Genomic DNA, 24,858 nt, shown 5'->3' with positions numbered 1-24,858 from the left:
CTTTAAATTACGTTTCTCAGTCTTTAAATTACGTCATTCAGAACATTTGCTTGGAATTTCAGAAACTAAAAAGAGTGTTCCATTGAAGAAAAGTGCATCCTCAAAATTGGGCTAAAGTGCCAAATAGCAACCAGGAACTAACTGTTCATTGAATTACCAGGATAAAATCAGCAAAAAAGATGTATGACTTGCTTGCAAAATTAAACAATAGACTTACATAGTTTTTGGCCTCATATTGAAAGTAACCACAATTTTAATAGTAAATCTACATCACTTACCAAATTGATGCTACCTGTAGGAGACCCATTAAAAGATTCTGTGGGAGAGATAGAAAAGTTATTTAGAATGAAGGAATAAAAGCCTTCTAAGTTATTACACCTAAGGATTCACAAGAAATTCTATCATGTTAACAAACACAATAAATGAAATTACAAGCATTGTGCAAAGCCAAAAGGTAAAGCTCTGAGAAAGTGGAGGCCAAGAATATTTTGGAAACGCCCAGCAGGGCAACAGAGGTAAAAAAAAAGGCTTTACTGTACATTTGCAAAGCCAAACCTACTGGCTTTACCAATGGGTGCTATTGTAGATTTGCCATTTAAGAGAATTCCCAATGCTTCCTCTTCATGTCTGCTATATTGCCACCAAGCTCCCTGCTTGGATTGCAACCTTATTCTTGTTTTAATTTCTTAGACCAGCACCTATCATGCCGGCTCCAGAAATAACCAGCTCTCTTTTTCATCACACAAAGCCCTGTTTGAACACTTCTGCTTTCATCCTGTCAAATATCACAAGGTTTTTGAATAGACCAGATGCAAACAAGGTCCACCCTCCCAAGCAATTATATTATCTCACATAAATGCTGATCTCCAAGTGAAAATATCACCTGTGAGTTTGGCATCATAGAAAGAGACAGACAACAGATTAAGTGTAATAAAAATACCTTTAACTGAAATGTCAGGATGGTGTAAGGCCTAACTTGCCCTATACTAAGGTGGGATTTCCCTACCTAAAGAAACAAAGGATAGTCTGTCAGTAAATTCAACTTAAGAATCGGTCTGGTTCCATAACCTATGCTTGCCCTCACAACTAACATCAAAATAATGTGTAGGGATGTCAATCATAAATTAAAGTGTTCCAAAAATAAAGTTTGGAGCCATTTCCAGCTCATGCTTATTCTTCAGCCTTTCCCAAATATTAACAAGTTCACCAAAATGTTCAAATTACCTTCTCTTGGGCTTAAGGTAATCTAGTTACACACCTTTTTAAATGTCAGGAGGCCCTTCCCAAAGTTCCATATAGTTTCATGGCAGGAAATCTCAGTGTTCCCTTTCTGAAGTTCAATAACAAAAGATGTCACACATGAAAGTATATTAAAGCTTTGTCTTTGAGCTAAGTAGCAATATTACTTCACAGGTCAGGGGCCCCCTCCCCAAGCCTTATATGCATCAATAGTAGTTTCCTTTTGACACAGTTATAGGTTTCCTCGTTCGCATGCATGGGTTCTCTGGTCTTGCCGCAGTTGTCGGAGCACACAGTCCACCCATTACTGTCACATAACCAGAAATCTTGAGTTCCCTCAGAGCATTTCAATATTCAACAAAGTAGTTGGGCCTAGTCATGTACTTGGAAGAGAACCTCTTACACACCGTATGCGCCCACATTAAGCCCTCCTCCAAATCCATTCTCCGCTGAGACCTCAACTAAGGATATAATGATCCTAATGATCACGCAGCAACTCCTCTATTTAACTCACTTTGCGCTCTTGGTTTTCAACAGTGTATGAGCACCCCTACACACAACATTTGTATCCTAGGCTGGATTGCAGACCTCAACTGCCAGGTATCCATCCACTCCAACGACTCCGGCCCATGGTCTGACCACAACATAGTACACTTTACTATATCTCCTATTGGGCACGCTGCACCTATTGCTATCCCGCTGCCCCACCCCACTTGGCCGCAGTTCCTGTAACGCTCACCTGATTCCCACGGAGGCGCGGGTCTTGGCAGGAAGCTGTCTGTGACTCGAAAAGTGATGTGCAGAACTCGATTGGCTTCTGGGGTCGAACCTCTTCGCACTGTGTGTCGGACTCTAAGAGTGAGGTTTCTGCAGGTGAAAGAATATGGGGGTTAATGGTCTGGGTTGTTGAATGTCCCCCTCTCTCTCTTCCCAGCTTTTTCGTAGAGCCCCCAGGTCAACGTGCTCACCTTATATAGGTGAATGCTGGGCTCTCCATCTGCGTCTGGTGCAGGGTGCCGTTGCCAGTTCCTTCACTGGTGAAACACAGGCCTCTTGAATTCAGAGGATGGTTACCGTCGTTATCTGCACGAGCGGTGAGTTTCTGGACACCTTTTGTCTTTATAGTCTTTACATGCGTGGCACGTTTATATGCAGACTCTGTATAATGCCTTTCCCTTATGTATTGCAGGGCTCTTGAGATGAAAGATGAATTGAAGCGCCTGGAAGTTCGTAAGTATGGCAAGCGCTCTAACTGTCTCTTTCCTTGCAGCTTAGGTCGTGTTAAAGAGACGCCGGAGTATTCGCAGGCGTTTTATTGCGACGAGCGTGATGGACGTAAGTAAATACCTGCTTAATGTCTTTTCTTTTGCCTTTCAGATGTTGGGTTGCAGGGCCGGAGTCCGCGGAATGCCAGTAAGTTGTTAACGATACTTTGCCTTCACAGGCGGCGATGCTGAACGAAGAAATCCGGAATTCACAGCGTGCCGGTAAGTATGGCAATGCTTTTGTTCTTGCAGGTGGAGATGCGGCGTGAAGAAACGGCCGCAGCCGATGGATCAGGTAAGTAAGCACTGCGTGTAAAGTTCGCCTTGCTAACCTGTTGTTTCTGTTCTTTGCAGGTGCTGATGATGTCTGGATACCGAAATGGTAAGTAGGATTCTTGCAGGTCCAGGATTGGAAGAAGAAGGGCCGGAGCAGACTCGGTGAGCATTCTGCTGCAGATGCAGAATAACGCGAAGCACGCTTCATCTATCAGGTGTGGTTTAAATAGCCTTGAAGTGATGAGGCGTCTTCTTCCACGGCCCCGCCTAGGTAAGAAAAGAGTTCCAGTTTCCAGAAGAGTTCCAGTGCTGTATCCAGGGAGTGGAGCTGCCCCACCCAGGTAAGAAAGTAGTTCCTGTTCTCAGATGGCTTCTAAGTGGCTGGTAAGTAAGCAGCATGGTCTGCTGCAGGTAAGTCCACCCAAGCATCTTCACACCTATTATGAGCCCGGTGCTTCCAGTCCCGGGACCAATGGTTTTGATGTGCCTGGTGCCACCGGCGCCAGGACAAGGTCCAAAAGGTCCCAGTGGGGACCGGCTGGTGCTTAGGATTAGGGTTAGGGGCCTGCTTCCAAGGACGTTGGGCTGGTCCTGGCTCCTTGGAAGCAGTGATCATGACAGTTCCAGAAACCTCAGGAAGGAACGCCTCACTCCTTTGCTCAGCTCACCCTTACGTAAGCCCCCCTTCGCCAAAGACCCCAACACAATTGCAAACTTATACACCAAAATCCTAACAGCAGCCATTGACACCATTGCCCTACTTAAGACACGCAAACTCAATCTGCCCACAGAAACTCATGGTTCACACTAGAACTTCAAACACTTCGCACTAACAAACGACTAGTTGAAGCCAACTGGAAGAAATCACCATCAGAAGCCACAAGTTTACCGTTCTTTGCAGCCGCTAAACACTACGAAAAGGTCATCCTTGCTGCCAAAACCTCCACCTACAATGCCCGCATTGACAAGGTTACATCTAACACCAGAGAAATCTTCACTATTCTCAGAGAACTGGAAACCCCCATAACCCCCTCGGCCACTATATCCAAAGATGTCTCGTGGTGTACCAATATTAAAAACGCTATGCTAACTAAAATTTACTCCCTGCACAAATAAATTGACATCAAACAATCCCTGATCGAACATTCTCAAACATCGCCCACAGTCCTAGGAGGAAACAGATCCATGAGAGTATTCTCTGAAAATGCCAGTCCTCCCCGAACCCATAAACTGCAGCATACCTCAAGGATCTTGCGTATTCCCAACATTGTACAATATTTTCACAATACCACAATTTTCACACCTGGACTCAATCAGCATATCCTATACAAACTATGCCGATGATACTCAACTTCTCCTTCCCCTCGCTGGCGACTACCACAAAGACTCTTCCACCCTAATATCTACATGACCATCCAAGCTTGGATGGCCACACACCATATATGCCTGAACTATGAAAATAATGAATTACGTTTGGAAGGTTACCCCCTCTATGATCAAAAGACTATCCACAATTCTCCTCCATTAAGATTGACGGCATCATAATCCCAGTATCACCCTTCATGAAAACGCTTGCCGTCTACCTGGATGCCACCCTATCCCTCAAGTGGCATTTCAGCGCATCACCTCCTGCTGCCTACATGATGAAACTCATGAACACCTCCAGACCCTTGCTCTCCCCAGACAGCTGCCTTACAATTGCTCAAGGCACCATAGGATCTGGGCGCGATTATTGCAATGCCCTTTTTGCAGGTACCACGGACCAAAACATCCATAAGATTCAGGTCATCCAAAATAATGCACTTGGAGCAGCTTTGAACATCCCCAAAGTTGAACATATCACTGCAGCTCATAAAAAGCCCCACTGGCTACCTATTCGTGAGCGGATTCTCTTCAAAATACTATCCATCACGCATAGCTGCTTGTCTACAGTGGCCCCACGTTATTTATCTAAAAGAAATCACAAAGGTGTCCTCTTCCAGACGCACCAGAGCAGCCTATGCTCACCTATCGTCCAGCCCAAATTCAAACGGGCCAGAGGCTCTAGCTTTCCGGCCTTTGCATCCAAACATTGGAACCTTCTCCCACCTACTTTAAGAGCTGAGCATTCCAATTGGAATTTCCAAAGAACCCTAAAACACTGATGTTCACTTAAAGCGATCTTCCAAGTGTAATATGAAACATAAAAAACGTTATTATCTGATCATCTTTGTATCTAAACATATTGTATATTGCCATTTGAGTAACTGGTCAGGTAACAGCGCCTTGATGCCTCAGGGCTTAATGAACTATACACATACAGAAATAAATAAATAAGCGGTTTCTCAAAGGCAGCTTCAAAGCCAAACAGTTTCTTAGACTTGATTTCAACTCTGCAGTTAGAGTTCTTCATTTACTTTTAGTTTGCTATTTTCTTTTAGTACATGGATAGATTTTTTCCCATCGGACCTATCCTCAAGTAGACAAAACTGTCCAACAGCAAGGACGTCAGAAGCGGCTGCAACTCTTGTTGCTAGCGTGGCTTGATGTACCCTCTGGCATGGACGTCGTAGGATCCGTTCCTCCGACCCTGCTTCTGCTTCCTCGCTGAGTTTGGCGGCGTGCCCGATCTCGCAGTTGGAATTGCAGCTCCGTGCGGCTTTGGCTCGGGGGTTGCATGTGATGTTTCAGGTACCCCATGAGAGCGTGCTCTCTCCTGGTCGGCGGCTGGCTGGCACTTAAGGATCCCGTAACATGGCTGCTCGCCCTCCTCCCACTACTTTGGTGAGCTAGTGGTAGTCCTGGTATTTGGAAGAGTGGTGAGGGGAGGGGGTTCTCTTTAAGCTGATACAGTTTCCGACTTGTAAATTCGTGCCAAAGAACATTATATAATCTGGAGGGTAATAACGCTTTTTGCAGTATGCCTGTAAAAAGAAAACATGGCATGAAAAAGCCACTTTCCCATCTAACACAGTCGGATTTGATCTCCGGCAAGCAAGGCGCCATGACCAAATCTCCAATGGCAAATAGAGACCGCCTCTCTGAAGTCCTGGCACACGTAGAAGAATGAGACTACAGGTTAGGAACCCAGAAATGACCTTGGATTGGATAAAGTCTCTGAAGTTGCTCTTGGTACTCATAAAGCAAGTGAGGTACTGGCCTTTCAAGAAACCAACCCAGAAAGTGACATTGATCTACCCCCCGTCTTCCATGGGGTACTACCCCCCCTGCCCCCTATTGGTGTAGAAATGAAAAAGCTTAACCAAGACCCTATGGTGCTCTCCACGGTACAGGCTTCCCTGAGTTTTGAGGAATCTCCTCAGATGACCATTATTCATGCACAATGACTTGTACTTAGGGGCAATCTAATCAATTAACTGAATCTTTGTACATGTTTTGCTGATTTTTGTACATGAGTTGACTTGTTGAAAAATTGTGCTGGAAAACATCCCATAGCAATTATGGATAATTCCTGGCAAACAAACTCACTTACATTTCCAATGGTACAATGTCATCCTGATGGAAAAGAAACATTGTCAAACAAATATACAATCCGAGAGAACGAACCAGACCTCGCAGACCATGCTGACCGAACCAGTCTATCTGAAATCTTAGGTCATACATAATTTGAAGTCAGTTACATCCCCCTCTCTTCTGGCTACAATTGAGCAATCGTATGCTTCACAGCTTACCTTTTTTGATGTTTTGGATAAACCCACACTAGTACTGCTCGGTCCCCCACGCTCAGTGATCTCCAAAAATAACTCATGCATTCCTCAAAGTTTTCGTAAAGGAAAGTCCCAAATGCTGATGATAAAAGATAAAATCTCAAGAGACTGCATTATGGACTGTAGAAACTTTATTATCACTACCATTGAGAAGCCAGGAGGGAAAGAACCTAAAGAAACCTTACAGAACAAAGTTCTGGCATGGCTCCCTCAATCAATAGGGCGGGGGGTTGTTCGATCCTCCGACATAAAGGTTCTCCGCAGGTTTGAGGTCCGGGACTGGTGCGCTCGTGAGGACAGGGATTGCATCTTGGTGGCATGTGGGACCTGCAATTTGCCATTATTTTAAGCAGGTGTCATTACTTGCCAAGGGGTACCTCTAATTTGAAACGTATTCTCGACCTGAAGTAGGTTTATTGTTTAATTATGCCCGTACCTTGCATCAGTATTACTATTTGTAACTGAGATTGGTCCTGACATTCGTTTATGTATGTACATTACTATGTTGTCTATGTTTGATTTTGTGTTAGCGATCTGAGGCCCATGGGCATGTGATAAAAAAATTAAACATCAGCTTAATATTAGCTGGTTTGCTATTTCATTCAGTTCATTATTCAAGATTAGCAGATTAGTTATTTTCATTCAGTTCAGCATTCAATATTAACAGTTTTGTTGTTTTCATTCCGTTCATAACTGAAGTATTCACTGCCTCTGCACGGTTTTCAACCTTCTTTACCCGCCCTGAGAGCCCCGGTCTCTGGGTAACTTCCGATTGTGGGAGTCTTACTCCAGTGGTCCTTGCTGTGTTCCTCCCTCCTTCGGGCTGCTGATTCTGCAAGCTCAGTTCGCGTGGAAATATGAGCTCAGTCGGCATAGGCGGCTTCAATGCCTCAGCGAGGCCGGGCACAGCTTCCTTTATGCTCGCTCCTCGATGCAGCTCCTTATGCTCCTACTTCACAAAGGAGACTTGATTCTGCATACAGGAGGCTTCCCTTGGTTTGGGGATATCGGCTGGCGGCCCTAGAGTAGTCAGAGTGTATGGTGTTCATTACTCTCTGCTGTCTCTTCCTCGTCACAGTATTGTTAAGTGTCCCAAGAGAGGAAAGAAGGTGAGTTGATGTATAAGAACCCATAAAGGTCAGGGGAGAACTAGGTTGGTTGACATTAGGATAAGGGGGATGGATACCATGTCTCGCCTGAAGCGCCTGAAGGCATCCCACTCTCAATCCTGAAGGATCCTCTACCCAGGTGATCCTCGATCGCTTGTCGACACCCAGGGTCAGTATGCAAAAGCAATGGACTTTCCCTGGACCCCTGCATAGAGGATCCCAGGGGAATAGGAGTGAGAATACACCTGGGTCTCTCACACAACTATAGTAAAACGCAGACATTCATTCACTGTATTGTAAGGTTACATTACCTGCTGTAGCTCAAACGTTTCAAACACAAGGAAGATACATAACACATGGAATAGAAACCACTAATTGCACTCAGGAACAAAAATAAATGTGAGACTAGACTTGCAGGGCTCATATTCTAATTGGATAGAGACGAACCAGGGACTCCGTCAGGGATGTGTCCTCGGTTCGTTTCTTTCAGTTTTTATATGAAGGACATGCCCACTTGTTGGAATGCTATCAGGACTAACCCACCTAAACTAGGGGATCAAAAGGTGCAACATTTGACTTACACCGACAACATTGTCATCTGCGATATGACCCCTATAGAGTTGCAAAGGGCATTGCAGGCGGTAGAAGATTTTCTTAGTCAGAGCGATCTCAAGATTAACATAAAATCAAAAATGTTGGTACTAAACAGGAGAAACTGTAACTGGAAAACATTTTGTAGGACCATCAAAGGCCAATCGTTGGAGGTGGTTGACAAATTTAAGTATCTAAGATCGTTCATCTATGATGGAACAAGTAGGAACGCACCTGATGCGGCAATAAATTCAAAATGTTTGGCAGCCACTACCCAATTAATTCATTTCTATTTTAAATTTGGGAGGTACTCCTTTCTGCCGGTAATGAAATTATTTAAGCAGCAAATTGTGCCTAAAATTACGGTTGGGGCGCAGACGAGAGGGGACTCTACCCTGGGCTAAGCTGGAGGCTAAACTCTGGCGTATAGTTTTGCGCCTCCCGGTCTTGGTCCCAGTAGCTGGTATTTTGTTCAATTAGGACAGCTCCCAATCGAGACACGAATTGACTCGGGAAAGCTGCAGATTTTTGCTAGTCGTCAGTCCTCCTACTCATCTCAATGAAATATGGGTACAGGGCAACTGTAGGTTCTTAGTGAAATGGGTAGAGTGCACTACGCTGACACGCTCAAAGATACTCTCACTGAATCCTAACAATCCAAAACAGAAATGATTTAGATATATGTGGATTCAGCTCAGGGTGGCACTAATGGGATACGAAATCTTTGATGATCATTTCAAGTGGTCAATAAAAAATTACAATACATTATTCCCATTCCTTAGGAAACACCCGTAGAAAGATTTTAGGTTCAAAACGCTGAGATTAAACATTTACCCAGCAGACTTGCAGCACTCACGAGCATCCGCCCGCACCACAGTGCAGCGGGGCATCCGGCCCTCGAGAAAGACATTGGCTGCAAGGTGAGCACCCCTCCATTGCAGCCAGCGACTTAACTCGCCCTAGCCTGCCACAAGGTGAGAGGCCCTCCTTTCCAGCCCGCACCTCAGCTCGCTATAGCTGGCCCCGCCTCCTTACTGAGCCCACCGGCCCAAAAAGAGCCCTAATAGACTCGAGAGGCAAAAGGCCAACAGGGCGCCCGGCCGCCCAACTAAATTAACCTGGACTGCCCCCTACCTACTGGGAATAGCTTGCTGAGTGGGTAGGGGGCAGCCAGTGATCCCCTCAGGAGAGAGGGCAGGGAGGTGGGCCCCCACAGGGTGCCTGCTCCTCGCCCTGCGGCGGGGACATCCTGCAGCGCCTTTGCGCAAGACCAAAAGGGAAGAATTCTAAGGCAAATCTAGAGAACAGAGCACCTCATCCACCAGGTGTGCCCACAGAGTTTGGTGGTGACTGGCATGCCCGCCACCTGCTGGGCCCTGCCCTGGGGAGAGGGACAGTCTGCATCTACCAGAAGTGAGGGCCCTGACCACCACCTTCCTCCGTATCAGTGGGTCACCCAAAAACAGGACACTGGGGCAGGATCCTGAGCCACCACGATTCCTGGGCTAAGGACAACTGTGAGGAATCCCCCAAGGGCCGTCCCCACTGGCGCCAAGCATAAGTGCCGACCCCACAGAGCTCCGGGAGACACCTGCACTGCCCCCAGAGTCGAGATCCAAAGACACAGTCGGAGTCAAGTTGCAAGACTCGGCACCCCTCAACGACTTTGACACCATCAAGACAACCTCCCGCTGAGCGCCCGAGGGAGGAATCCAGCCGGGAGTAGGGTGTACCAAGTGCCTAGAAAGAGGGGAGACGCTGAGGCAATCTTAGAGAGCCTCCCTCGCCCACATTCAAGTACTGGGCCATTGCACTTCCAAAATACACATCCAGTCTGGCAATAAAGGGTTAGTCACATCCGACCAGACCATGGCGGAGGATATGCTTTCAAAGTGGAGAGACATGGCAGCAATAGTGGGGGAATGCAAGGGCTTCAGGTCCGATATCAGTCGTAGACTGGCTGGCCTCGATAAAAAAGTGGACGACATTGACGATAGACGTCAGGGGCTAGAGGTCAACCAGTCCTCAGTGGATGTCCTGGAGAACCAACTCGATATGAGGATCTCGAAACTGGAGAGAAGATGGAAGAATGTGCCCTAAAAATGTATTATTACGAGAATCGAGAGCATCGCAATAACCTCAGATTCTTCAGCTTTCCGGAAAAAGAGGGAGACACCCAGAGAGACATTGTAGCAGCGATCAACAAAGTTTTCAGACACCTTTTTGAGGAAGATATGACCACTGAAACAACCATTGACAGGGCACAGAGCCAGAGGTGGAGGTAAGGGACCACGCTCCATCTTGGCATGGTTCCATTACTATGCAGAGAAAGCGACGATCCTGGACAAAGCTAGGTCAGTGGACCCGGTGCAGTTGGGGGTCTTCCCGCATCACCATCTTCCAGGACCTCTCTTCATTCACCTTGTCGAGGCAAAGACTCTGCGGCCCACTGACTAAATTGACTGCCAAAGGCACCAGGAACCGACGGAGGTTCCCCTTTTCTCTAAATTTCGAATACGAAGGGTGCAAGTACAATCTAGTGATGGAGGACGACATCAACAAGGTCTCCCAAGAACTGATGGGAGAGGCGCCCGTGGACGCAGCGCCCCCAAGTTCAGAAGGGGTGTAAGGACGAATCACAAAGAATGAAAAATTAAATATCGAAAGATCCTCCGTCAGAAGACGCATTAGGGGGTTCCGTAAATATAAGAAGCTGAACCCATCCTCCCCCGCTCAAACATAAGGAATGGTCCGAAGTACACACTTCGAGGTAGAGTGAACCTGGCCCAGTAGCCAGCATCATCAAGGGCGGGCGAGACCTACTGAACTTGCTCATCGCCTTTGGAGCTGGGCCGGGCAAGGATTATTACTTGGGTTGATCTTCCCATGGTTGAAGCCAGGCAGAAGCCCTTTGAAAAAGTGGTAAGGGGAGGGGGTGCGGGTTTAGTCAGAAGTCTTCATCTTGTGCCCTGGCTTGCAACATTATGTGTTACTACTGACTTATGCAATTGTATTCGCTCTCCACTCTTGCTGCTCCACTCTTTTTGACTGCTTACTCTCTTTTCTCTCCTCCTTTGCCTTCTCCCTTTTCCTATTTCCACCCCTTACTTTCTTCTTTGCACTTACTCTATCAGAATTTTCCCTGGACAATATGATAGCAACCTCGTCTGTTTCCTCCATCCTCCCATTACTGTTTTTTTCCTCACCACCACCCCTCCAGCACTATCTGAAATGTCATCAGGGCTAGTATGATAGTCGCTTGTTTTGTTCCTCCCCTCCCTTCCTGCACCCCTATCCCTCACCTTTTGTTTTTCTCCAGCTCTACCAGAAATGTCATCAGGCCTAGTACGGTAGTCGCCTTTCTGTTTCTATTTCCTTCCCACTCTCCCCCTCCCTTCCTTATCTATGTCTTAGCTCTTGCACTATCTAAAATGTCGTCAGGCCGAGTACGGTAGTTAATTTCACATCCTTACTGTTCATGGCCAGTAAGAATGTGGTTGTAGTTTCCCTTGTTCCCTCCCTGGCCTTGAAGCGCTTTGAAACACATTGTGTATAGGCGCTATATAAATAAACAATCATATATCATAAGGGAGGGGATAATCGTCTGATTGGGGGGGGGGGGTTCCAGAGATGAGACTTGAGGTGGATTAAGGACCACAGAAGGGTAGGTAGGTAGGTAGTCGGGCCTGATGGTGAATGATGCATCGTCAAAGGTCCAGACGCGATCCAGTGGTGTGTTAGGGCAGGAGGGGGGGGCGGGGGTCAGGCTGAGTTAGAAAGTTCTTGACAGTTTTGTTTGTTCCCAGGGGGAAGGTTTTCAAAAACGTTTCCGTAATTATAGGCTACACAGGGGTCACACTGAGCCTCCACACACAGGGTTATGGGTATACACGGATCCCATGGCAGGACCACAAACAGCAAGGGCACTATTGCTAGCAAAAGAGGGCACAGATGGCCGACTTAAATGTGGCCCTAATCCTAGGCTCTCTCAATGATAGGGGTCTCAATACCCCGCTTAAGAAATCCTTGTTGCTGCAGGAATTCAATCGGCTGAAAGCCGACCTACTGTTCGTACAAGAGACTCATTGGTAGAGAGGCAGGGAAGGAACAAGTTAATTACCTGTAACTGTTGTTCTCCAGCATGGGTCTGGCATGGCTTCACATGCTCATGAATATTCCCAGTCAGGCCGGGAATCCTCAGTAAAAGAAAAACCTGTTTCACTTTCACTTACAAACTGTCTTTCTCCTATAAACCAATCACTGAGCTCTGGGTCATACTGCCCCCCGGCCAATGACTGCCCACTCCCTAATCCCCTCCTCTGGCAGCCATCTTCAGATTTGGTAGCACGTAAAGTGGCAGTATGACTAAGAAGTGCCGCAGAGGTGCCGGGGGGAGGGTTCGCATGTGAATCCATGCCAAACCCATGCTGGAGAACAGTAGTTACAGGTAGGTTGCTTCTCCAGCATGGTGTCTGGCATGGATTCATATGCTCATAAATAAAGACTCAACAACAACGCTCAACAGAAGCAATTACCCTTACCTCCTCACCAGGCTCACCTTCTAGCAAACGGGTTGGTAGCACTTCTTGGCCAACCATGGACTCCTCTCTGGAATCCCTGTCGACGCAGTAGAATCTTGTGAAGGTTTGCATAGACCTCCACATAGCAGCCCTGTAGATGTCCAGCAGGGGCCCACCAGACAGGAACGCCGTCGTCACAGAGATCGCTCTGGTAGAATGGGCTCTCGGACAGCCAGGCAGCGGTCGGTTTGCCAACCAGGGACAATGAGTGATGCAGCTGGAGAGCCACCTGGAGATGGAAGCCTTGGACAAGGCCTTCCCATTGTCCACAGGATCAAAGTTCACAAAAAGCTGAGATGTCTTCCGGAAACTCTCTGTGCGAGCCACATAGTCGTCAGAGCAGGCGCCACATCCAGCGAATGCAGAGTCCTTTCAGATGGAGACGAAGGCCCTGAAAAAAACACAGGCAACACCAAAGGTTCGTTGAGATTGAATTCCGACTGAACCTTTGGCATTAAGGAGGGGTGCGTCTGCAGCACCACCCTCGTATTGTGGAAAGTCAAATAAGGCCGCTTGCAGGATAGGGCCTGGATCTCACCTACTCTCCTGGCCGAGGTGACAGCCACGAGGAAAGTTGTCTTCTATGAAAGGTACTTGAGAAGGGCCTGATGCACACGCTCTAAGAGGGTCCCCATGAGCCTCGTCAGAACCACATTGAGTTCCCACACAGGGGCGGGCGCCTTCACCAGCGGGAACGATCGATACAGTCCTTTAAGGAACTCCTTTACCAGACAGTGTGACCAACGTGAAGACTGTCCCGGAGACCTGGTGTAGCAGGAGATAGCCGCCAGATGCACCTTGATGGAGGCGTGAGCCAGTGCCGCCCTCGCTAAGGACAATAAGTATGGAAGGATCTGCAGGCCGTGACCCTCATAGGGTTGATCTTCTGTGTCCAACACCACATCGCAAAGCGCTTCCACTTGTGCCCGTAGCACATGTCGATGACTATCTGGCGCTGACAAGGACCTCCATGCAGTCCACCAGATGCTCATAACACTGAACTCTAATGCTGCACGAGCAATGCCTTCAGGTTCAGCGACCCTAGGTCATGATGTAGGATTGCGTCTCCTTCCCTGGTGAGCCGATCCGCGACCACTGGCAACTTGACTGGTGGTGACGTCGACAGACTGAGAAGGTACGTGTACCAAATCGGTCTCGTCCATGCCGGGGCAACGAGGATCTTCTTGCACCGTTTGAGTCGATTGATGACTCGCAGCTGGAGGGCAATGGAGGAAAAGCGTACAGCAACAGGCATTCCCACGGGAAGGAAAACGCATCCCCCACATGCTCTTCGGCTAGTGGAACCTGCTGGCGAACCTCTGACATCCGGAGTTTGTCGCCGTCGCAAACAGGTCGATCCAGGACTGGCCCACTTGAGGAAGACTGTCCACTTGATCCTGCCAAAGCTCCCACTTATGGCAAGAGCGTAGTTCCATCCAGAGTGAGTCAGCGATGGTGTTCTTGACTCTCGCCAGGTGAAAATAAATAAGGATCACCATTACTGGGCGACGACAGTGTGTCACAAATCCAGAGCCTCTCTGGAGAGCGCTGGGGACCTGGTGCCCCCCGGCTTCCGGATGTAGTACATTGTGGTGGTATTGTCTGTGAAGACCCTCACCACTTTGTCCTTGAGGGACAGGAGTAACAACCTAGAATACTGCCCAGAGCTCCAGGACATTGATGTGGAGGTCCCTCTCCTCCGGTAGTCAAAGGCCTCTGGCATGGAGACGTCCGGTGTGAGCTCCCAGCCCTCCAGGGTAGTGTCTGTGGTGACAGTCTCCTGGTAAGGAGGTTTCTGGAAATCCGTGCGCCCGGCGATGTTGGAGGGCACACCCCACCACCTTATCGCTCGACGGAACTCCTCGTTGAGGACAATCTTGTTGGAGAAGCTTCCGGGCACCTGGATCCAACGAGCGTCCAGGAACTCCTGAAGAGGTTGCATACACAACCTGCAGAGTCAGATCAGGTAGATACACAACGACATCATGCCGAGCAGGTACTTGATGGTCTTCACCGTTGCGATCTTCAGTGCTAACAGCCGTCGCACCTAGCCCAGAATGGACGCTATTGTGTCTTCTGAGGAGTCACCAGGCAGGACACTGTGTTGAGCATGGACCCCAGGAACAGAGCATCTTGCGATGGAATTAAGCAGGACTTTGGATAGTTTACAAAGAACCCCAGATCCATCACCAGCCGGATGGTCTTCTCTGTGTGATCAACTGTGATTTCCCTTGACTTGGCTCGGATGAGCCAGTTGTCGAGGTATGGGTACACATGTATTACTTGCAGGCACAGATGGGCCACCACTGGTGCCATGCACTTCGTAAAGACTCTGGGCGCCGACTTCAGTCCGAAGGGAAGGGCCTAGAACTGATAGTGCTTCCCCTGTACGATGAAGCGAAGGAACATGCAATGTTTTTCGTGAATGGGGACGTGGAAGTATGTATCCTCGACTTGATTTACTTGTTGAGTCGTCGTAGATCGAGAATGGGCCTCCAGCCCCTGGTCTTTTTTTACTAAGGAGTATCTGGAGTAAACTCCAGAGCCCAAGAGCCACTTTGAAGCCAGCTCTCCCCCTTTTTTTTAACACGGCCCACACCTCCAGCCGCAGCCGAGGGATGTGTTGTTCCTGCCGAGCCACCGATGGTATCCATGGACGCTCGCTGAACCTCCAGAGTGTGTCCGTGGGCGAGAGCGTCCAGCACCCATCGATCAGTGTAGATGTTTTTCCACACGCTGACAAGTTCACCAGATGGCCTCCCACCAAGCTGCAGGGGTGGGAGCCAGATGTCTTGGCCAGTTCAATCCTGCTTGGAGGCCTGGCCACCGCCTTGTGAGCCTTGACGATGGCCACCTCCAAAGGCCTTGGAACAACCCATGTAAGCCACCTGGGTCGTGGAACGGGAGGATAGGCGGTACGAGGACAATCCTCCACTGAAACCTTTTGATGATCTGCCCAACTTCCCTCCCTAGAAATGAAAAGACGGACGTTGTTGTTGGAGTGTGCCCAGGGCACAGGCCGTCTCTCTGTCTGTCTTCATGGCCTGCAGTGGTTCATATGAAGGCCTTTCCAAAACGATTGTCCCTGTGGAACGGCATGTCCAGGACCCTCGTCTGAACTTCCTGCCTAAAGCTGGTGGCCTTCAACCAGCCACGACTACAGAGACAGACCCCGTTCTCCATTCGGTGGAACCCTGTTTCCGCAATGTCCAGGGCCAAGGTGATGGCGTGGTCCGACGCCACCTCGCCCTCCTAAAGGATCTCCAGCGCCTCAACCCGTTTGTCCTCGGGGAGGAGTTCCAGTAGCAGGGCCATCTTGTACCATAACTCCCGGTTGTACCTGGCCAGGATCGCTAAAGCATTAGCTGCCTCGACCGTCATAGTCACTGAGTAGATGACCTTTCTACCCGCAGTGTCCAACTTCTTCCCCTCGCTGTCTGGGGGGGGGGGACTTAGGCTGAGGATGACTGGTTGGATGACTTCTTCCATGCAGCCACCGAGACCACAGAGTCTGGTGATGGCTGACACTCCAGACACTTTGGTGCAGACTCCGGCAGCCAGTATTTCTTCTCTAACCGGTCTCTTATCAATGGGGCTGAGGCAGGGTTTTTCAGCAGCGCCAGGCCCTCATCCCAGACGACGTCTGGGAGGGGCACATGTTGCCATCGGCTATGTCGTTGCTGTGTCCGTCCCCGTATCCCTGGGGGGGGGGGCATGTGTGGCGGCTGGTGAGGCGGCTTAGGATGCCGGAGGTAGGTCGGTGTCAACGGGGCCGGTGGCAGTGGCGCCGTCGGCATCCTCTTCTGTATCTCCGACAAAGGTGTGGAGAGTCGAAAGAATGTCCTGAGACAAATCTCTTGTCAGTGTCGGGTGAGCAGGCTTGCTGGGCCCAACGCCTAAGTCGTACCCGCCAACGTCCTTGCTGTCGTCTCCCCCTCCTCGACGTTCCAGTCATCCCGAACATCCTCCGGGACCGTGTGGACGGAAACCATGTCCTCTTCATCGGAAGAAGAAATATCCGTGCCTTGGAGGACGTCTCCCGGATATGTGCCAACCCATGTTATGAGCCAGAAGAGTGGCAATAGCCCAGAGATGGAAAACGCCCCCATGAAAGCGGACTGGTTGAATAAACTTTGGGACATTTCTATTCAGGAGAAACTCACGGCAATAGTAAATAATGGCTTGGAGGCCTTCCATGCAGACTGGGAATGTTCATTCTGAAGTAGGGTAGTACAAGACCAAGCTCCCAAACTGGTGTCACTGCTAGATAAGAGTGGCAATGAACGTATATCAGTGATATGACTGACCCCTACAAGGGGTTTGCGACAAGAGGCCTAGGTGCCCTATATTGAACAACCTTGTTCGTATTTTATATGTTGTCACTTGCTTTGTGTCCTGAGGGGTCTGTGTCCTGAGGGGTTTGTGTCCTGAGGGGTCTGTCTCTGGCTTAGGGGCGACACCCTCTTTTCCGGGGTCTTGTCTACTAGCTTGGCCGAAACCTCCCACCTGGGAGGAAGAGCCACTCTGGCTGTCGTCGGGGCAGCCTGGACCGGGTCAGCCCCTTTTACCTTCGAAAGGGCGGCCACCACCAACTGGATAGTTGAGGACGATTTAGCCTGGATCACCTGGGCCTTCACGGGCAGGTTGGATACCTTACCCTGCGGCTTGCCCTGCCACGGTTTCTCCCGCAGCTTCCCAGGTCTAGCCGACTTCCTCTTCGACGAGGAACTGGAGCAATGGCTGGATATGGAGGTCGATGGCGATGGAGAAGCTGAGTGTGCCCTGCTCGTCACGGGACCCGCATACGCGGCGATCCCGACGTAAACGGACTTGCAGAGCTTGGCCTTGTCCTGGACCCCCATGGATGGGGCGCCCTCAAAGGACTTAGAAGCACGCTCTGACTGGCTGGACCAGGGTTAGGCATGCCCCTGTGAACCACACGGGGTAGAGGCCTTGGCGTTGAGCCACACTGCCAATCTGCTGTGCCAATCCTTGATGGTGTGCTTGGTAAAGCCACAACAGATCTCACAATCCTCCTCCTTGTGCGTCTGGTGAAGACAAAGGCACTGGAAATGCTTCTTCCTCCATGAACACATTACTCAAACCGCAGCTGGTGCAGAGCTTGAAGAGGGAACCGCTGTCCTTCTCCTCTGACATGGTCTGCCGTGCGGTGTAGGCCAGATGGCCTTCTGGAATCTTCGAAGAAAAAACACTTGACGATTCTGCTCTTAAGGGCCGATGAAAGGTGCTGACAAACCGATCCCCGTTAGTTGGATGAAGAAACGATAGAGCACACAGACCCGATCGAACAAAAATAGGAATTTCCTACCAAAAAGCGTGAAAAACAGAAAAGCTCTAAGAGCTGAACACGAGGACTCCCAACACTTGGACGTCTGGTAAAAATATGAAGATGGTTGCCAGAGGAGGGGATTAGGGAGAGGGCAGTCATTGGCTGGGGAAAGAATGACCCAGAGCTAAGTGATTGGTTCATAGGAGAAAGACAGAGTGAAAGTGGAACTGTTTTTTCTTTTACAGAGGATTCCCGGCCTGACAGGGAATATTCATGAACATGTGAATCCATGCCAGACCCCATGCTGGAGAACCATCCATTAAGTCGAAATCATTGGCATTGATCCCCCATGACTCTAGTACATACAAGAAAAAGGGAGTGGCCATTGTTATAGCTTCCAAGCTGGGTTTCGTGACAGAAGCTACCCTGAAAGACCCAAAAGGGCGCTTCCTACTAGTCAAAGGGAGGATGAAAGGACAAAAGGTAACCCTGGCTTCGGTTTATTGCCCCAATGAGGGACAGGCACAGCACTGGAACATGGTAAAGGGGAAAATCCAGACTTTTGTAGAGGGGCTCCTGATCATAGGAGCTGACTTTGAAATGGTTCTGGACCCAGTAAGGGACAGGAAAAGAGCTGAACCACAGAGGTCTCCCATGCCCAGCGTAGAAGATCGACGCTTCAGCCAAAACAATAAACGAGTTTGGGGTAGTAGACTCACTCATATGTGAAAGAGGCCCCCCTCCTATACATTCTATTCCTCAGTCCATGATGCGCACTCCGGTACAGACTACGTCCTACTAGACTCCTCCCTGACAAGCAAGGTATCCAAAACCACTACTGAGCACATTCCATGGTCAGCCCATGAGTTAGTCGAGTTGGTAAATTTGACTGGGGGACCCAGAAGGGGCAGATGGGTATGCGATGATCTACTGTTGAAAGACAAAACATCAGCCCAGGGGGCTCTTAAAATCTATAAAATAATTATTTCAGTTCAATGACAATGGGGAGGAAGGACTGCCAACAGTATGGGAGGCATTCAAGACCTCAATACGGGGAGAGCTAATGCAGCTGGGGACAAGGAAAAAAAGGGAGAGAGAAAGGGTGGAGTCGGCAAAGATGGATGCCTTAAAACCCAAAGGAAACCTACGATCCAGTCTCCCCTCAAACTTTGTGAAAGTGCAGCAATACGAAAGACGGTTGAGGGCCCTACTTGTACATCAGAAGGAGCGAAAGCTCGCCTTCCTAAAACAAAAATACATGTAAAAGGGGGAGCGTGCAGACAAGATACTGGCATGGAGACTGCGCGAGGGTGGGGGCAATGCAGCAGGCTGGGGACAAGAAGGCCTATGAGGATAACATAGCGGAGGAATGCTGCAAATACTACAAACTCCTCGATACGAGCGAATTCAATGCAGATGGAACGTGTATAGATTACTTCCTGGGAAATCTACCAATACCGAGCATATCTGCAGACAGCTGAGCCGCGGTCGTGGCCCCAATCTCAGTAGAAGAAATATCTTTGATAATTGGTAAAATGAAAGGGGGAACGGCGCCAGGTGATGATGGATTCACAGTGCACTTTTTCAAAGCGTTTCGATCCACCCTGGCCCTGTTCATGGCTAAGAAGTTTAATCAAACTCTGGACACAGGAATTCTGCCCGACTCCCTACTGGGAGCTCTGATCGTGGTAAGCCAAAAAGACAGAAGAGACCCAACTCAATGCCAATCATATCAACCCATCCCCCTGTTAAATACGAACGTGAAAGTTTTCGCCAAAGTGCTGGGGAAAAGGTTAGAGATACTAATGCCATCACTTATTCAGGGGGAGCAGGTGGGGTCCATCTCGGAGTGACAGGGAGCTGACAATGTCAGAAAGACATTTGATCGAATACAAATGGCACAGTAGCAAGACCTGGAAGGGTACCTAATCTCCAATGATTCAGAAAAAGCTTTTGATCGAGTGGAATGGGCGTTCATGGGGAAAGTATTAGAGAAAATGGGATTTGGCCCCAGATTTCGGATATGGATCTCGGCCCTCTATAGAGACCCAATGGCCAAAGTGTTAGTCAATGAGGCCGTCTCAACCCCCTTTCACCTAACCAGAGGTACCAGGCAGGGATGCCAAATCTCCCCACTCCTTTATGCAATTACTTTGGAATCCCGAGCGATAGCTATCCGAACCAACCCCGACGTCCAAGGAATAAAGGATGGCGACGTTGAATTTAAACTGTCCCTTTTCGCGGACAACATTTTATGCTATTTGACAAACATCTCCCACTCCCTTCCCAGACTCCTAGACCTCATAGCCTCACTTTGGGACATTCCCAGGCCTGAAAATTAACACATCCAAGTCCAGCGTAATGCCTCTATTTGGGATTGCTCCACCACAATAGAACCAGGCCCCCTGAGAGGGATGAGACTTGAACTCGGAGAGATCACCTATTTGGGGATTAGGGTGCCCAGGGACCTAGATCAGCTTATCCCCCATGAATTATGATCCCGCTCTGCACAAACTCTGCTCAGATCTTGCTCGATGGTCACCCCCGACCATCTCAGGGTACGGTAGAATGACGTCAATCAAAATGACAGTCTTCCCGTGCTTTCTATACCTGTTCACAGCCCTGCCTGCTCCCCTCCCAGATACCTTCTTTGGGTAACTTAGGCATTGTTATCCCCGATTCATTTGGCAAGGAAAAGGCCCTAGAATTAAAATACCTACCCTAACCATAGCCAAAGACCTAGGAGGGTTCAGTCTCCCAGATTATTTCCTCTACTATAAGGCTGTCCAACTATGCATCCTTCTAGAACACATGAGGGATGACAAGGGCACGTATTGGTCTTACCTAGAGGACGCCTACTCGCATTCTAAGAAGGTTAGAGATCTCATATGGTCCCCACCCAAATCAATCCCTGAAAAGATCAAGAACCACTGAGTATTGAGAGTAATATGGTCCCTATGGAAGAAAAATAGCATCAATGAGCGACTCTCCTCCCGGCCCTCCCCACTGAGCTCACTTTGGGGCCCGTCCATTGAGTTGGGAAGAAAAGGGTTCAAACACACACAAACATGGTCAGATAGGGGGCTGGAGAGGGCATGACAACTCTTCCAGGAAGGCCAATTTAAAGACTATGAAACACTTAGAGAAACGCAGGGAGGAGAGGTTCTCAGTGTATTTGACTATCTGCTTCTAAAAGGTACCTATGCCAATCCCAAACCCCTCCCCAACCTGTCTCGCCCTCTTACAGCCATTGAGGAGGTCGTTAGTGGGGCCACTACTAGGAAGGGGATTATCACCAAGATGTACTGGGCAATATAAAGGTATACGAGATAATGTTCCATGGCAATGTTATTACAGCCACAGTAGAGCACAACTTCAAAATCCTACATGGTTGGCATCTGTCCCGCAGAGACCATTTATAATGTTTTCTGGAGTGTCCCCATTCTGTCGTCAGGGAGTGCGAACAACAGGCCACATTGTACCATCTTTGGTGGCCATACACCAACATTCAGATGTAATGGGCCGAGGTCCTTAGTTGGATGAAGTAGGTTACAGAAGTGGCCTTAGATATGGACCCCCTGGAGATTCTATTGGGTGTCCTAGGGGAGGGAAGGGAAGAACCCTGTCTCCCGGATATGTGCCAACCCATGTTATGAGCCAGAAGAGTGGCAATAGCCCAGAGATGGAAAATGCCCCCATGAAAGCGGACTGGTTGAATAAACTTTGGGACATTTCTATTCAGGAGAAACTCACGGCAATAGTAAATAATGGCTTGGAGGCCTTCCATGCAGACTGGGAATGTTCATTCTGAAGTAGGGTAGTACAAGACCAAGCTCCCAAACTGGTGTCACTGCTAGATAAGAGTGGCAATGAACGTATATCAGTGATATGACTGACCCCTACAAGGGGTTTGCGACAAGAGGCCTAGGTGCCCTATATTGAACAACCTTGTTCGTATTTTATATGTTGTCACTTGCTTTGAATGTTTCGTTCACTTGTGGGCCCTGCGACATATGCACTATACTCCTGTATAGTACAAGTCTATCTTTGAGGGGATTTATGCATGGAACTCAAGTGATGGGGTAAATGCTTTTTGTAATTTGACCAATGTTCCTGCGATTCATGAAAACGAATAAAAAGCAATTTAAAAAAAAATAGAAACATGATGGAGCTGAGGTGTATGCACAGGCACAACACACACACACGCACGCACACGCACACACACACACACACACATACACTTTATCTACCTTGTGGGGACTATGTATGGAAACCTGTCTCGTGGGGACGAACCCTTCAAAATGTTTTAAAAAAGGGGCTAACAGCAGAACTATGTTCAGAAAAAATGTATAATACAGGACCCAACTTCATATTTCGGAAAATGCCTATTTTTTTCAGGAGTATGATACCATCTTTGCGGGGACTTGAACATGTGTTACCATCCTTGTGGGGACATACTTCATTATTATTATTTCAGATTGAATTCTTCATAAGCAAATGAAAAAATGCTTACTTTATAGTACTCAATATGGTTACGCTCACCGGGTCTCTGCAGAGGGGTTGGGGCATTGTTGCAGCCCTCCCGGGGGTGAGGTCGCTCGGGTCCGACTTCACCTTCTGCGCTTATGTGGTGACTGGTGGTAATAGGTGATGCTGCTCGGGACTGCTCCTGCGTGGAGAATAAGGGGCTTGAGTATGCCAGCCTGCGAGCCTGATCCTCTCCCAGACCCCTTCTCCCAAACCGTGGTACCCGTGGGATGCGCTGCCCCTGGAAAGCTCATCTGTTGATTAGCTTTGGCGAGCACTGGGTCCTGCTGCTTCTGGCAGGGGCGCTTGTATGATCTGGACCGAGTTCCTTCACTGGTCCCTTGCACGTGGTAGTCCTGTCCAGCTGCGACAAAGCCACGATACTTCAGGTAAGTGTTCCTGTATGCCTTTGTCTTTCCCGTCTGTTTTTGTTGAATTGTAAAGTTTGTTGCCTTGTATCACTGTCCGTTCCACTTTTAATGTTTGCTCTTTTGCTTTCTTCCCTTGCAGGTGATGTTGCCGGCCCGGCAGAAGCTGCAGTGCTCGAGCAGGAAGCTGGAGGGAACAAGGAACAAAGCTGCAGCAGTACAGTAGCTGTTAAGTTGCTAACTAGGGGGCGCACGGGTTGAAATGCGGCGCGGCCCTAGGACGGATGTTCTAACCTTGTCTTTCTTCTACTTCACAGGGTCCGAGTTCATGGATGCGGAGTGCGGTGCTGCGGCATCGGGATCAAGATCACTGGATGTCAGGAGATGTTAATGTTAAAGGACATTTGTACCGCGCACTATCACCACCATAGTGGTCCCTTGGCGCTCTGGCGGCTCTGAAAGAGGAGGGGAGGTTGAGTTAGTGGGAGGAAGCAGGAAAAGTGCAAGAGAGCAGTGATGTGCTGTTGACAGCCTCAGCCTGGTGGGTCCGTTGGCTGGGCTTGGGGTGTTTTGTGGTCCGTAGTCGTCCTGTGCTGTTGTGCAAGTCTATGTGTGGTTTGTTTTGTTGTTGCATTGTTGTGAAGTTTGTGCAGTTTTCTGCGTTTTAGGTTTGTGGTTGTGTTTGGTTAGAGTTTGAGAGGTCTATGCAGAGGGATGGAATTGTTAGTTGGTTGGTTAGTTGGCATTGCTGTCCTTGCAATGGTGGGATTCCATCTAGGTGCGGCACCTGCCGACAGTCACTTTTCTATCTAGATTTGACGCGAGCTAGGTTCATAATTCTAAGTGTGGCACATGCTGACAGTCACATTTCTATCTAGATGCGACGCAAGTTAGGTTCAGAACTCTAAGTGTGGTGCATGCTGAGAATCATATATGCTAGCAGTCACATTTCTGAGATTCCATCTAAGTGTGGCATATGTTAACAATCATATTTCTGTCTAGATGCGATGCAGGCTACATTTGAGAAATTCCATCTAAGTGTGGCATATGCTAATAATCATATTTCTGTCTAGATGCGACGCAGGCTAGGTTAAGAATTCTATGTGTGGTGCATGCTGAGAATCATATATGCTAACAGTCACATTTCTGAGATTCCATCTAAGTGTGGCATATGCCACCAATCACAATTCGATCTAGATGCAACGCAGGCCAACGTTCACAACTCCATCCAAGTGTGGACATCCCAACACTCACAATTCCATCCAAGTGTGGACATGCCAACATTCACAATTCTATCTAAGTGTGGACATGCTAACATTAACAATTCCATCTAGATGCGACGCAGGCCAATGTTCACAATTCTATCGAAGTGGTGGACATGCCAACATTCACAATTCTATCTAAGTGTGGACATTCTAACATTCACAATTCCATCTAGATGCGACGCAGGCCAATGTTCACAGTTCCATCCAAGCGTGGACATGCCAACATTCACAATTCCATCCAAGAGTGGACATGCCAACATTCACAATTCCATCCAAGTGTGGACATGCCAACATTCACAATTCCATCTAAGAGTGGACATGCCAACATTCACAATTCCATCTAAGAGTGGACATGCCAGCATTCACAATTCCATCCAGATGTGACGCAGGCCAATGTTCACAACTCCATTCAAGTGTGGGCATGCTAACATTCACAATTCTATCTAAGAGTGGACATGCTAACATTCACAATTCCATCTAGATGCGACGCAGGCCAATGTTCACAACTCCATCCAAGTGTGGACATGCCAACATTCACAATTCTATCTAAGTGTGGACATGCTAACATTCACAATTCCATCTAGATGCGACGCAAGCCAATGTTCACAGTTCCATCCAAGCGTGGACATGCCAACATTCAC

At 48.5% G+C, this 24,858-nt stretch overlaps 1 protein-coding gene across 6 annotated transcripts in view; it reads right to left on the bottom strand.

The window, feature by feature from the left end:
- SNX13 (sorting nexin 13) overlaps window positions 1-24,858 on the bottom strand; it is a 2,094,218-nt gene that overhangs the window by 972,125 nt on the left and 1,097,235 nt on the right. For all 6 annotated transcript variants that reach the window (XM_069648499.1, XM_069648500.1, XM_069648503.1 and 3 more), the window contains one exon: window positions 279-316. In XM_069648499.1, the coding sequence (XP_069504600.1) occupies window positions 279-316 (38 nt within the window). The remainder of the gene's footprint in view (window positions 1-278; window positions 317-24,858) is intronic.

Source organism: Ambystoma mexicanum, chromosome 2q, assembly GCF_040938575.1.
Source record: "Ambystoma mexicanum isolate Mex_15411 chromosome 2q, UKY_AmexF1_1, whole genome shotgun sequence".
Lineage (NCBI taxonomy): Eukaryota > Metazoa > Chordata > Amphibia > Caudata > Ambystomatidae > Ambystoma > Ambystoma mexicanum.
The sequence above is the reverse complement of the archived record's forward strand: the minus strand, read 5'-3'. Positions and strand labels throughout refer to the sequence as shown.